At 34.9% G+C, this 14294-nt stretch overlaps 2 protein-coding genes across 4 annotated transcripts; one reads left to right on the top strand and one right to left on the bottom strand.

Moving 5' to 3' along the window:
• Positions 1-4166: 4166 nt before the first annotated feature.
• On the top strand, positions 4167-10626 carry LOC111274968 (protein MALE DISCOVERER 2-like). Of its 3 annotated transcripts, none has more exons than XM_089755256.1 (14): positions 4167-4696; positions 4806-5249; positions 5367-5499; positions 5629-5700; positions 6112-6255; positions 6334-6477; positions 7431-7532; positions 7644-7705; positions 7793-8257; positions 8837-9027; positions 9156-9288; positions 9379-9536; positions 9624-9812; positions 9951-10626. In XM_089755256.1, exons 2-14 carry the CDS (start codon positions 5150-5152, stop codon positions 10209-10211), a joined length of 2154 nt encoding a protein of 717 aa, XP_089611382.1. In that variant the 5' UTR covers positions 4167-4696; positions 4806-5149; the 3' UTR covers positions 10212-10626. The 3 variants fall into 3 exon arrangements, with proteins under 3 accessions (XP_089611382.1, XP_089611381.1, XP_022715756.2); XM_089755255.1 differs by having other exon boundaries at positions 7790-8257; XM_022860021.2 differs by lacking the exon at positions 4167-4696 and having other exon boundaries at positions 4747-5249.
• Positions 10627-11047: 421 nt separating this feature from the next.
• On the bottom strand, positions 11048-12060 carry LOC111318693 (transcription factor-like protein). The gene has a single exon (XM_022921570.2). The coding sequence runs from the start codon at positions 11920-11922 to the stop codon at positions 11167-11169; it is 756 nt and encodes a 251-aa protein (XP_022777305.1). The 5' UTR covers positions 11923-12060; the 3' UTR covers positions 11048-11166.
• Positions 12061-14294: the final 2234 nt, after the last annotated feature.

Below are 14294 nucleotides of genomic sequence, written 5' to 3'. Positions count from 1 at the left end.
TTGTCTACAGTAAGCGAATTAATGCGTAATGATGCAATATGGAAAGGAAAAGAAAAGAAAAGAAAAGAATATAGTATTTTCCCAAACCTTACTTGGTTATCCAGAAACAAGTGACATGTTATAACACTTTTGTATATTTCACACTAGTTTCAATTTAAGATAGTCTGACATACTGCTATATCGCAAATTTAAAGGCAATAAAAACCAATGAGAAGCTCATCTAAATAAGATCTATTTTAAATGTTGACTAAGCAGTTGACGCAAAAACAAGAACTTGACATGTGCCCTTGAAGCTGGGGGAAGGACAATAATGGAAATAGATATAGACTTAAACAAGTATCATTCCTTTCTCTTTTTTTTTTTTTTTTCTTCTGTTTTTAGGGTATTTATATTATATTTTGGTATATACGTAGCCTTACCAACCTCTTGTCTTGAGCCATCAATGCAATTAAATAATGGCAGAGATCAGCTGCTTCTATATGGACTATTCATTTTAAAGAAAGCATTACTGGTTATAATTTGTAAAATTTGAAGTTGATTAAGATCTAACCTAAATGTACTCTCAATTATGGCGCAATGAAATAGACTAAAATTCATTGCAAGCTGATAAACATAAATATTCTGTCTACACCATTGGATGAAATTCAAAGGGTAGTAGTTAGATTGAACTTTAATTTATTTTCATATATATCCATCCAATCCAGGGCATGGGAAATTTTCTTTTCTCAAAATCAATAGGAAAAGACGTTTCTGGTGAAAAAGTGCCCGACATGAAATACCTTCAGATGAAAACAACATTTCTTATTCCCCTATCTGCTGCTTAGTTACTATACAATGAGGTGGGGAGACCTTTTCATGTTGTCGCTGGATATTATTTTGTTAAAAACCTAACCAACCCCCAATGCAATCCCTTTTCCTTTTTGCTTTTTGCTGCTTCATCATCATCATCATCTTAGTTTTCCACTTTTTGAAGAAAAGTAGTAGTAAGTAATCGGAAGTAAAGTGCATTTTCAATTGATTTCATCATATATGCTTTGCTGGTCCAATGCAAAATACTCTCCCAATTCAATATATGCAACTACATACCACAAGCTTGCACATGAGATTAATTGGGAGGAAAGTAAGAATATACGAGTATACATAAAATTCCTGATGCTACTTGAAATAAATCCTCTGTACAGTAACGATGGAAAAATGTAAAAAAAAAAAAAGGAAACAGTGCAGTTTTAGCCATTATTCTGGGGAACTGAATGGTATATATGTGTTGAGAAATGCATTGATGAAGAAGGTCCATTTACCCATGTGAGATGGAGGAGGAAAGTTTATTGGGAACATTCTCATAATAACTTTCCTTTTTTTTTTTTTTTTTGTTCTCCGTTTTTTATCCTTATTTTGTTTTTCCATCTAAATCTTTCAAGTTACAATCTATGTATAAACCTGTAAAAATAGCTAAGAACTATGCCTAAATAAAAAGAACATAGCTACACTTTTGTCTTAAAGAGAGTTGGGCAACTTGATGACTTTGGTTAGAATTCAGAGAAGTCACTTGCAAGAAAAGAAAAGAGACAAAAAAGGTTAATGTAACAAAGAAAAAGTGTTCCTTGAGAAAGTTCTTTCTCTTAACATAGACATAAAAATTAATGTTCTTCATGCATGAGAGTATATATTTATATATATATATATATGTGTGTGTGTGTGTGTGTGTGTATCTGCAATTATGTACTAAATCCATGGGCCAAAGAGAAGTTATGACTGCCAAAACCTCTTAAGCATCTTGACTACTAACTTTGACATTCACTTTCACTTTCGTCCATGGAGAAAATCAAATTCATCTAAAAAAAGGGAAAAATCATCTCTCAATTACATATTTGCTCTATGAACAGGGTCCCAGTTGATTGCCCAGAAATGTTTTTGGCAGCATGGGGTTATAAAGCACCAGCAACCAAGGGCCAAATTTTCAATACTACTCGTAACTACACAAACAGAATCAAATATGAAACTGGACTGGCCTCTGAAATAATCAGAGCCTGCCAATCTGTTGTGTTTGCCCACTGTTCTATTAACAGCACCTACAGTATAAGTAGGTCCAACCGTGCAGCACTACATAAAATTTCTACTACTATTTTCCTGTTTTAAGGACCTAATAATGTTTTCCACTTTCATGAATCATATATATCATCTTCAACTACTTTCATAGGGCCTCACAGGTATTAATTTTGTTTTATGAGTGTCACTTGCAGATTGTACAATCAAATACAAGAAAAGAAAAAAGTAAAACACTGTTGATTTTCTGGGTTTTCAATGATTACCAAACAGGTTTTTCAAATGTAAAAAACCCTTAAAAAATGTTGGTTTCTGCACGTTTTTAGCATGTAGTTTTGCCGTAGCCTGCTTCCTTGTCCAGTGGACAAAGTACTTTTATGGCATGGGTGCTTGATTTGGAAACTAATTTCAGGCATCTACTTCAACACTGTGGAAAGCAAACCTTTACCTGCATTGTACACAGTTTGTTGGATTTAGTAATAATTGAAAATGACGCGAGAGGGTTCATAAGGCAACTGCCCATCTAGTCTCACCATTTCCTCAGTGGTTGGTACATATCAGAAGGAATTCAACTCCAGCGGCCCATTGTGTTCCAGCTAGTGAGGCGTACTTGTTGTGCACTGTCTCCTTGACATCTAGTATTTCTCTTCACCACCTCCACAAAGAAAGAATACTAGCAGTCATTTTCTTCGTTTCTTTTCCTCTAACTAATTAGCCACCTACTCGCATAACAGCCTTCTTGCCCATAACTCGACTATTATCCGGATAGGTCAGTAAATGTAGAGAAAAATTACACCAAACATGTAAATATAAAAAGAAAGTAAAGCTATAAGAAAATTTCATAAGGAAAATAATAATAATAATAATATGCCTCATTTAGAAATAAATTCTCGCCAAGAACTCTGATATAATCGACATTCACCATTAAGCAGGCATATAAAATACTAATGTAATAGGTACAAACAAATTCCTCGAGTAATTTATTTTCAACAGAATTGACACCTAACATTCCAACAATGTGTGAAATGGCTCTTCGCTTGTCGACTGTTGAGCCAATGTGAGTACTAATGGTATGGTCCTTCTCAAAATCCCTTCTTGTCGAATAATGGGGCCTCTATACTGTCCCCTATGGACCAACAAGTTTTCAGGGGCTTGAATCTCTTTCAACCAAACCACTTCAGAAGAATTTATACCACGCAACTGATCAACACCATTTGGATAAGAATTAAAAAAATACATATGAATACACGAAAAATTAGGATTTAAATATTGACTCGTTTCGATATAAAAAAGAAATAAAAGTAATTTGAGAGCGAAAGCCAAGCTTAACCTAGTTTAGCCAATAGCCCAACGCAAGTCACGAGCTACGTGGCCTGTTTAAAATTTGCAAGCCCCTTTACCAATCGGGCTACTTCTGATGTTCTTTGTCTTGGATATGGGCTTGGTTCAAGAGTTTTTCCTGTTTTGGACGCATTTGAAGGTCCATGAAATTTGTTCATGACAATTAGAAATTATATGGAGGATTTGGATACCCAAATACTTAAATTTCGTGAAAATTATACTTAAATTAAAAAAAAAAAAGGAATTGACATATTGAAATAATAAAAAAAAGTAATGGTAGCAATAAAAATCTTCCTTAAAAATAATAAAGTGAAATTCTTAAAATCAATACAAAGACAACAGCACAAAGAGAGTGGTGGGAGGCCACAAAAACAATGGAGAGTTTTCAAAGGTTTAATATTATATTAATTATTCTCATAAAATAATATTCAATGAAAAAAATTAAATGTTATTCTCATAATAATTTGAATAAGAATATCTTAATCATGTTAGAAAGAGGGAAGCACGCAAATTGTGGGCCCAGTCAAAGTTAAAAAATAATAAAAAAAGGGAAAAAGCGCGTCCGAGGACAACGGAAGTGGGGGCCCTCACCACCATTCTTTATTTATGTGGGGCCAAAGTTGACGGTTAGTCCTCTCCTTAATCCTTCCCGCCAATACTTATCGACACTAATTAGTAATTACTTAATTAATTAATTGCACTTTTTTGTGGGCCGCTCCCGCCCATCAAAATTAAACACCTCAAAAAAATGACAAATTTTGTTATCACCCTTCAAGAAAAACAAAGAAAAAAAAAAGAAAAAAATATTGAGGAAAAGAAAGTAAAACATAGCACAGTTTGTGGGGGTGGCTGGTGGGGGCTCCACACTCCAGGAAAAACAAAGAAAGAGAAAGAAGAAGAAAAGAAAAAAAAATCTCTGGTAAATTTTGTAAAGAAAAAAGGATTAAGAAGTCAAAAACTTGAAGGCCCCCCACTAATGAGAGAGAGACCAAAGATGGTGGAAGAGATGGAATTACTGCTCTGAGATCATCCTGTGAAAAAAGGGCAGTAATAGAAAAAAAAAAAATCTGGGTTTTTTTCTTTTTTTTTTTGGTTTTGTTTGTTTCAAATTCCACACTTTTTTACATAATTTTTCTGTGCTGCCTTTTTGAGTCTCTATCAGAAACCTTCTCTCCACCATCACCACCGCCCAACTATCAAGAACGTACTTTCTTTTTATACTTTTCATTTATTCAGAGAAAATTCCATTATTACCACTTCAACAACAGTATCGAAGAAGGAGAAAAAGTTTTGATTTTGTGCACCCTTTATGGTAATTTCAACTTTTTCTTTATTGCTTCGGAGACTTTTCTTGGATTGCTTGCTCTCAACGTCATTCTGTCGCCAACATTTCTTCATTTTCTTTTTGCATTTTTTTTCAGCTTCTCTGGAGATTGAAAGGAGAAGTTGAGTTTCTGTTTTTGATAATGCACATGCAATTGTCAAGAAAAACGGTGTTGTAAGATCAAATAAAAAAAGGGAAAAATGAGAGACCCTGATGTGATCATCACTAAAGGCGTTGAATTTATCTTTTTTTGTAATATAGTTTTGTAGTAAAAAAGTTGCATTCTTTCACGTTTTCTTGTAAACCCAAAGGGAACGCAGGGAAATTTTTCTCTTTTGTTGTTGTTGTTATTGTTTCGGTTTGTAGAGGTGCATTGTATAAGGAAAACCTGGCGATTCTGTATAGCGTCCTCCGCCACTGCTGTATTTGGCCTATCAAGCAATGGGGGGTGGATGGAACCCAGTTGGATTCGTTTTGTTAAGCTTCTTGTTCTTGATTCCAAGTTTCATGATTCAAGAGTCTTTGGCTATTAACTCTGATGGTAATTCCTTTTTCTGGTATTTCTGTTTGTTTACTTTTTTTAACAATGCTGTTCAATTTATTGTTTGTTTTCTTTTTTTACTTGTTTGTTTGATTTTAAATGAATTTGGGGATGCAGGTTTGGCTTTGTTAGAATTTCGAGCGAGAATTGATTCTGATCCTTGTGGTTTGTTTGCAAATTGGAATTCCAATGACAGCACACCATGCATGTGGTTTGGGGTTCATTGTGTTGACAGTAAAGTGCAAATGCTGTAAGTCTTTCTTATTATATATAGTTTCTCTCTATACTCATCAATGAAATACATTTGTTTAGAGAAGAATCCTTGAAGTTCTTTATGGTGTAAAATGTCTAGGATGAATCTTCTGATGTTTGCTTTTAGGGATTTGAGTGCTCTTTCATTGGAAGGAACATTGGCGCCCGAGCTAGGGAAATTAAGCAACTTAAGATCACTGTAAGGATTCACAATTTTGCTGCTAAATGATTGGTTTTTCATTTTTTCCCTCTGAAATTCTTTATCTACTTTAGCTTGTATTTCTTCTTGCATGCCTAACAATCCTGATAAAAGTCAGCATCATATGATATTGTGATTATCAATTACAATTTGGCCCCAATATATGATCTGGAAACAAGGTTCTCCCTTATCTTTTGCATTTTAATTCTTGTTTGCTGGTTTTCTTTATTGTCAATTCGAATAAACCCTGGTTTCATGCATTGCAATAGATTAACTTACTGTGTGAATTCATGGAATCCTGTAAATGAGAGGCACTGTATGTAGGTGTTAATATGCAGCCTCATATTTGGTAATATTTTAGTGCTCGCTTAACCTAATTGAACTTTCTGGATCTTTTTCTTATATTAACAGTGTGCTCTATAAAAACCATTTCTCTGGTGCCATTCCAAAGGAGTTTGGAGAGCTTACAAAGCTGGAACTATTGGATTTGAGGGAAAATAACTTGAGTGGAACAATTCCGGCAGAGATAGGCAAAATGCTGTCTCTAAAACACTTGTAAGTTCACGTTTGTAAATTTACTCTGTGCATAATGCATTATTTTGTTACCTTTAACTAAATTGCCTTCCACCTTAGGTTACTTTATGACAACAAATTTGAGGGCGGAATTCCTTCAGATCTTGGGGGGCTAAACCTGCTCTCTGAACTGCAGTTTGATGAAAATCTTACATTGATATTGGCTACTGGAATTGGCTGTGTAAATAGAAAGTTTGGACTTTGGTAAGAGCATACTCATTGCAGTGGAATTTTTATTGCTATATGTTGTTGATCCCCTCCCCTTATTCTGTAACCTATATTTATCCACCCACAATGCAAAACCATCTGACTTTTTCCCCATTGTCTTTTTGTTGACCTTATGAATATGGCATGAATTTGATAATTGCCTCGGCAAAGGTTATGTTAGAAGAAAATATATGTTTCATAAAGTAGACTAATTTTTTAGGTTCATTGGCCTAAAATTTCTTTAAATGCCTAGTTTTATAAAATTGCAGCATGATTATAAGAAAATAAGGGAGGAGATCAGCTTCCTTTAAAACCATTTAATATGCCTCTATAATCACACCATACAAATATGCCTCTAATAATCAAAGGAGTGCTGCTAATGGCTTGCTTGACTTTTAGCCTTATTTATGATACCGAATCTATTCGATTAATTAGATACTCTAAATCTTTGGCTTGTATTCACAACTGAACTGTTAATTGTAGTGCTTATGCCAATTCTGGGATTCATGGAGTCACTCTTTGCTCTGCCAAATTCTACTGTTGAAACTCTGGAGTCTGGATGGACAAAAAATTAAATTTCATGTGAGAAATCAGTTCCTAGACATAGAGAGATAACACTTGTTTGATATTTCTATGAAGCAATTTGAATTATTAAGTTTTACTGGTATAAGCTTCAGTATAAGGTCATGGAATACCATGTCTAACGATGGCCGTCATAATGTTCTCAGACTTGGATGCTGCTAGCTTAGAATTATTACAAGGTCCTATTTTCTTCAAAATACATTGAACTTGATTCTACAAAAGGTTATTCAAAATTTTGCATTGAATAAGTGGCATGTGGGAGATTAATATGCTTCATTTTATACTACGGTTTCTTTTTATCCGGCTAATTAAACTTGTTAAGAGTTCTAGCCTTTAGTTTCCTAATTACTTATTGCCTAAGTTGACAGCACATGGCAGAGCAGTTTGAAACAACTGAACAGAGGTGGATCATTATTCATTCCAATTAAAAGAGCTCTTACACATTACCTCAATGCCTTGCCATTGCCACAGTATGAACTGATATATATCTTTTTACTATCCTACTTTTATTGTTGGTTTTGTTATTTTAGTTTTTAAAATCTTGTTTTTTTCTTTGTTAACATGGTTTACCTTCTTACAAGGTTCAAGTTGCAAAAAAACTCTCCGGTTGAGCATCAAGACAGTTGCTGCAGTGATGTGCCTGGTGAGTAGAACAATTAACAAATCTCAGTCTATTGGACAACAAAGTATGGCTTCTGGGAAACAACTGCATTTTGTTTTTCTTAAGTAGGTTCGTCTGAGCAACAAATGGCCCATGATATAAGGAATCTTGTCCCTTTTGCACGTCGTAGGCTGCTTGAGCAGTCAAAGAACCTCCCAGCTGCACCTGCTCCCAATGTGTCTTCCACTGAACAGATCATTTCTCTCCCAACTACCAGAAGTAGTGGGACTTTCCCCGCTGTGCCGAAGGGAACAAAGAAACAGTCTCTTGCACCACCACCACTGGTTGATCCTCCCCTTCCAGGGACTAATTCAAAGCCTGCTGGCCAGTCATCCCAATTCTCTAATGCAGAGCCAACTGCTCAACAGCCTTCAGCTTCTGGAGATTTATGGAAATATCTCATTTCCATTCCCTGTGTGGTCATCTTGCTTGCAGTTGTGGCCATGGTTATCATATGTAGGAGACGAGCAGTAAAAACCATAGGTCCCTGGAAAACTGGACTAAGCGGACAGCTGCAGAAAGCTTTCGTTACAGGTAATTGCAAAATGTTTTGTTTGATTATATGTCAACAACCAAATTATATATCTAGTTGAACTGTTGATTTGTGATCCTGATTAAATTTTGTAGATGGTCAAATTGCATTTTCAGTATGGCACTACATTATATATGCTGATAAGATTATTCAAATATATTGTTCCTTGGAAATTGCATAGTTTTAACCATTCAGATTTTATTATTACATAGTCCAGTGTTTGTTCATGGTAGGAATTAGGATAGTTAAACAGTGTTTGTTCATGGTAGGAATCAGGATGGTTAAACAAATGATTCTTAAAAAATTCTGTCGATTGACAGAAACTTAAATGTTCATCTTTGTTACATGTGGTGATAGACCCTGTTATTTTACTTTCTAAATTTGGAGAATGGAGACATCGCTTCATGTGCTGTGAAACATATGGCAGGGTAATTGGATTTTCATTACTTGTCCAATATCTTACTTAGCATGAGGTGGCTTGATCTGAGATAATGTTTGGACCAATTTGAATTTATTGGCATGACACTAATCATTTTTGTTTAATGCAGAAAAACTTAATTTTCAGTTTATTTGAAATGCAGGGGTGCCTAAGCTAAACCGATCAGAACTGGAAACAGCTTGTGAGGATTTTAGCAATATAATTGACACAATCGGTGGTTGTACAGTGTATAAAGGGACACTTTCCAGCGGGGTTGAGATTGCTGTTGCATCTATCAGCGTTTCATCTTTAGAAGACTGGTCAAAGAACTCAGAGATGGCCTATCGGAGAAAGGTTTGTTGTTTTTATGGTCACAACATATAAATGTGATAATTTGTGCCCATAACAGAAATCAATTTTATATTTTTAAATCTCCTGATTATTTTTATTTTGATCAATTGTGATATTGGAACTCACCATAGATTGATACATTGTCACGAGTTAACCATAAGAATTTTGTCAACCTTATTGGCTACTGTGAGGAGAATGAACCTTTCAACAGGATGATGGTGTTTGAATATGCTCCAAATGGAACACTTTTTGAGCATCTGCATGGTAATATTATCACTTACATGCATATTTCCTGGTGAATATTGCATTCAATGTTGAGTCGTTGAGAGCTTAAATATTTAATTTTGTTATCAGTTAAAGAAATGGAACATCTTGATTGGAATACAAGGATGAGGATCATCATGGGTGTAGCTTATTGTCTTCAGTATATGCACCATGATCTGAATCCTCCTGTAGCTCATTCAAACCTAAGTTCAACTGCTATCTTTCTAACAGATGATTATGCTGCAAAGGTACAGCAATTTCTGTATAAATTGGCTTCATTAAGGTCTTATCATTATAAAACACTCATTCTCTTTCCTCTCCTTTTACTTTCGCAGGTTTGGGAAATTGCTAGTTCAGAGGCTGCACCCAAGTTGAAAACCTCAGGTGATGGTGAATCACAGCATTCCGAATTGCCACCTTTTGTTGATCCAGAAGTGAATGTCTACAGTTTTGGCATATTGTTACTTGAAACCATTTCCGGAAAGCTTCCTTACTCAGAAGAGCAAGGGCCTCTTGAGAAATGGGTATGTTTTGGATGACAGATAATGACTACATAGTGCCTGCCTCTTACCCCTACCTGTTCTAGGCAAAAGCTACACTTGCATTGCTTTACCCCTACCCGTTTTTGCGTTTTGGTAAACTAATAATCATGAACTTGACAGGCCGGTCAATATTTGAATGATAAACGGAACATCAGCTGCATGATTGATCCTACCCTCAAATCTTTCAAAAATAATGAGCTTGATATAATCTGTGAGATTATACAGGAGTGCATCCAAACAGATCCAAGGCAAAGACCAACAATGAAGGATATCACTTCCAAATTGAGGCAAGGGATTAATATCCCACCTGAGCAAGCTACCCCAAGGCTTTCCCCCTTGTGGTGGGCAGAACTCGAGATTTTATCAATGGAGGCAGCCTAATTTCTTTGTAACTCTCTTCTCTGTGTTGTAAGTCAAGTCTTTCTCTTAATTTGTATCAAAATGGAAGGGAATAGCATTTTAGTCCTTGCTTCCCCCCCCCCTCCCCCCCCCCCCCCCCCCCCCAAAAAAAAAAAAAAAACGATTCCTTATACTTGGTTTCCAAATCACTTCTTTTTTTGGTCATCATATACACATCCTATTATCCATTTGTTTAATATTTTCCCAATTCATCCAAAACACCTCATTCCAATAAAAATGTGTCATACTCATTAATAGGGATCGTGTACCCAATTGTAATAGATGTATGTTTTTTGTGATTATAAAGTCTGTGATGTAAAATACTAACATAGCCAACATAATTTGTTGACGTTCTTTTTCCTTGTCAATATAATTAGGTGGTTGAGAATTTTTAGAACTTCTGCAAGTATTTGATACTAGTCAATTAAATTTTTGGGTTTTTTTAATAAAAGTTTTATTTATTTATTTTTTTACTTGGAACACGAATTTATTTCTTGGTTTCAGTTTATTTCTTGTTAGTGAACCCCTTACGGTTTGTTTAAGTTTGTTTCAATCCGTAAGACTCTTAAAATGTTCAATTTATTCAATGAGTTTAATATTGGAAGTTGTAGTTTTTTCAGTAACTGACGGACCTAAACATTTCAACCTGAATGCAATTTTTATTTCATCTAAATCAGGCTACATTTGAACCTATTAACTTTGCTGAGCTGAGCATTTGGCTATGCCTAAATCAATCTGTTTGCTAATTCACATGACCCTAGTGAAATCTGATTCTGCCATGGCCACGGTCGTTTACTCATTTCCTTGAGACATCTCCTTTGAAAAAAATTATAAATTGTAGCATAAAGTAAAGAGGGCAAATGCATGGATACAAGACGGATAACAGATCAACAGAACAGAACCATGACATGCAATTACAAAACTTCAATAACTTCTCTTAAAAAAGAACATTGACATTGTTGTGCAGTTCTAATCTCGGACACTTTGGGGTATCCCTTCTTTGGCCCCATTGCCTCAGCTGAATCTGAAGCATACAAGTCCCAGCCAGAAAGTCCACAGATTGCGATGGATTCAAAACATCCAAAACTCCTTTCAGAGTCTTGAGCCTCACACAGTCAGCAGCTTTCATGACCCTCTCCAGCCCCGCTAGCACGCCCTTGAGAGCCACCTCAACCAAGCCGTCCACCTGACCCACCGACTCCCCATTCCTTATCCGGTTCACCATACGAACCAGCTCAACCATCTTCCTGTCCGCCATTGCCACCTGCTGCCTCTCCATTTCCCTGTCCATTCTCTCTTCCTCTAACTTTATCTTCATTCTCAACTGCTCTATCTTCCTTACCTGCTCTTCCGTCAACTCAGCCAAACCCGGACCAGGCACCCGAGTCCTCCTCATTGACTCAACTAGTCGAAATATCATGGACGGTTTCCAACCAGTGAGCCATGAATAAGCATTCTCTAGTTGGCTTAACCAAATAGGACAATAAAAAGCAAGCACATCTTCATGAGCAGCAGTCCATTTGACAGTGTAGAATTCTTTATAATGGGATGTCAGTTTTGACACCAGAGCTTGTTGTTCAGCTTCACTTAAACTTTCCTTGGACACCCTGAGAAGCTGTCCCAAGTAATCATCAAGTTGACAAATCCACTTATCGAAGAACTCAGAAAACCTTTCTCCAACGGGAGTCTTCATTTTTTTTGCCCTTTTGGGAATCGAAATAGATGATAATACAATATAGGAGTGTGGGTTATAGCCTTATAGGACGAGTGGACAATTTGGGACTTATAAGTTGGAAGAAAAATATGGTAGCATGCAACGGATGTTTAAGTGTGAATTGGGGGAGTTGAGGGGAGAGAACAGATGGAAAAAGGAGCATTGGACACGGTTAGAGTGAGAAGATGGAGTGCATGGCTTACGCGCAGCAGTGAGCTAGTAGTGGATTTGGAATGGGGAGGGGTACGGGGCTGAGCTGATATAGGAATATGACGCTTTGCAAACGAGGGATGACATGAGTCGAGTGTTCTGTCCACGTAGCTTTCTGATGTCTAGCTCTTAAAGTCTTAAACTCTTAACATCTGAGGATTCAACCTTTGACTAACTTGAGGAGTCATGCATGCGTCTTACCAGCTGGTGTTGTAAGTTCTTGTGTGGATAAACGTGTCACCATAGGAAACAATCTTGGTTCAACGTGGAACTCATTCACGCTGTTCCTTCACAATCTTCATTCATCGGATCCTACCTTTATCTTCCACGAACCGGACTTTTGATACTAGATTTTTCCTTAGCTGCGGTGCAAAAATCTTGCCTACCTAGTTTTTCCTTTTTTTTATATAAGAGCTTGCTTCATGCTTGGTTTTCTGGAAATGAGGAAATCATTTTGCCATGTCAAAATACGTGCATCTAGGAATTGCTTCACCATATTTTTTAAGCATTTTCCCTTTGCGATGCTTTAATATTATTTTTTAACTATTTTATAGTAGGAGAGTTTATATAGAACACAGGATGTTCCATTTACAGAAAAAAAAAAAAAAAAAAAAAAAAAAAAAAAAAAAAAACGTATTCCGTCTATATTCCTCTTTAGCATTAATGTTAATTACTTTTATATTTACTACTTTAAAATTTTTGCAGAAGATTTAATCTGCTGACTAGTTACATGAAAATGGTGAGATATATAAAACTAGTAAGGCACATTTTGACTAATAGTTTTCATGGTATATATGCTCGCCTTTAAAGGTTTATTTTTAATGCAATGTATATATATTGTGAATTGGATGATACTATTTTATTAATAAAATAAATGAGATTCTATCACTTTATTAATAAATAATTTTTTTTTAAATATTATTTTTTGTAATATATTTCAAGAGTTAATATTTGCTTATTAATAAAAGTATATCATTTGATTCATTAATAATATATAAAATTTATATACTAATAATTTATTAAATATAAACTTTTTAATTATGATTTATATTTAATATATTGTCAATATATAACTTAATAGAAAGATATCTCTTATTAAAAGTGAATCAAATTATGATACTTTATTAATAAATAAGTTTGTTAAAAAATGTTATTTTTGATATCTCTACTTTAAAAAGTAATATTTATTCATTAACGAGAGAAAATTTTTCCATTTTAAATTTATGGCATATCAAAAATCTCATGAAAGATTTATGTTAAATTTATAAATCATGTATAAAAAAAAAAATTGTTGACAACACGTCTTTTATTATTTTCCTAAATAAAAAATAATCTCTTACTGTTTTCTGAAATTAAAAAACGTCTCTTATCATCAGCTCGTGAGTTTATGTTCGTGTTCTTTACTTTTTACTCAATATTAAAAAAAATAATAACACAAGGAAAAACAAGAGACGTCGGTTTTTTTCAAATGCAGCTGCAAGGTGCCGGTCTGAAGACCCAGCTAGGCCTGCAACATTATCTTTTTCAAGTTGGCCCTAAGCATTTGTCACCACTAATTGATTCTGATATTTCAACGATCGGCCTCCAGGCCTTTTCTATCGGATTTGAACGATATGGAATTGTATGGAATAATTTTTATTACGATTGAATAATTATAAAATTGTAATAAAATTAAATTAAATTAAAATCACGAGTGAAATACTCCCAACACAAGAGTGTACTAAAACGTTTCCATACCATAATTCTCGACTTTGAAGATACTAGTTATTTATATGCTACTCAAAATAACCTTGCTCCTTGCCCTGCCCTGTCCTGCATGCAGTAAGCAGTTGCATTCGATGTTATTGCTCATTGTTAGATGACTTTCCATCTAATTACAAATTAATATCCAACCGGAGAAAAAATTTAGCTATTCCAAGCTTAATATGGTAGACCACTGAAACGACAATTTCAGCAAAAGGTTTAGCAGAAAGGAGACGATCTTGTGTGGATAAAAGTGTCATTTAAATGCATTGAAGGTGGTCCCTCCAACAATTGTTTTTAATTTATAATTTTATTTCACAAAAATATTTTTCTTTAAGTATGAATTTAAATTTTATCTTATTTATTATATTATATCCTCACACTTAACTACTATGAGA

Source organism: Durio zibethinus, chromosome 26, assembly GCF_047325235.1.
Source record: "Durio zibethinus cultivar Kanyao isolate XHJ-2024 chromosome 26, ASM4732523v1, whole genome shotgun sequence".
In the NCBI taxonomy this organism is placed as follows: domain Eukaryota; kingdom Viridiplantae; phylum Streptophyta; class Magnoliopsida; order Malvales; family Malvaceae; genus Durio; species Durio zibethinus.
This window is presented reverse-complemented; position numbering and strand designations above follow the sequence as displayed.

Excerpts from the sequence above, each read along its gene's own strand:
- LOC111274968 (XM_089755255.1), top strand. The coding sequence starts at position 5,150 with ATGGGGGGTGGATGGAACCCAGTTGGATTCGTTTTGTTAAGCTTCTTG. Across the intron at positions 8,258-8,836 it reads GCAGAAAGCTTTCGTTACAG|GGGTGCCTAAGCTAAACCGA; the intron begins GTAATTGCAAAA and ends TTTGAAATGCAG. Across the intron at positions 9,537-9,623 it reads CAGATGATTATGCTGCAAAG|GTTTGGGAAATTGCTAGTTC; the intron begins GTACAGCAATTT and ends TTACTTTCGCAG.
- LOC111318693 (XM_022921570.2), bottom strand. The coding sequence starts at position 11,922 with ATGAAGACTCCCGTTGGAGAAAGGTTTTCTGAGTTCTTCGATAAGTGG.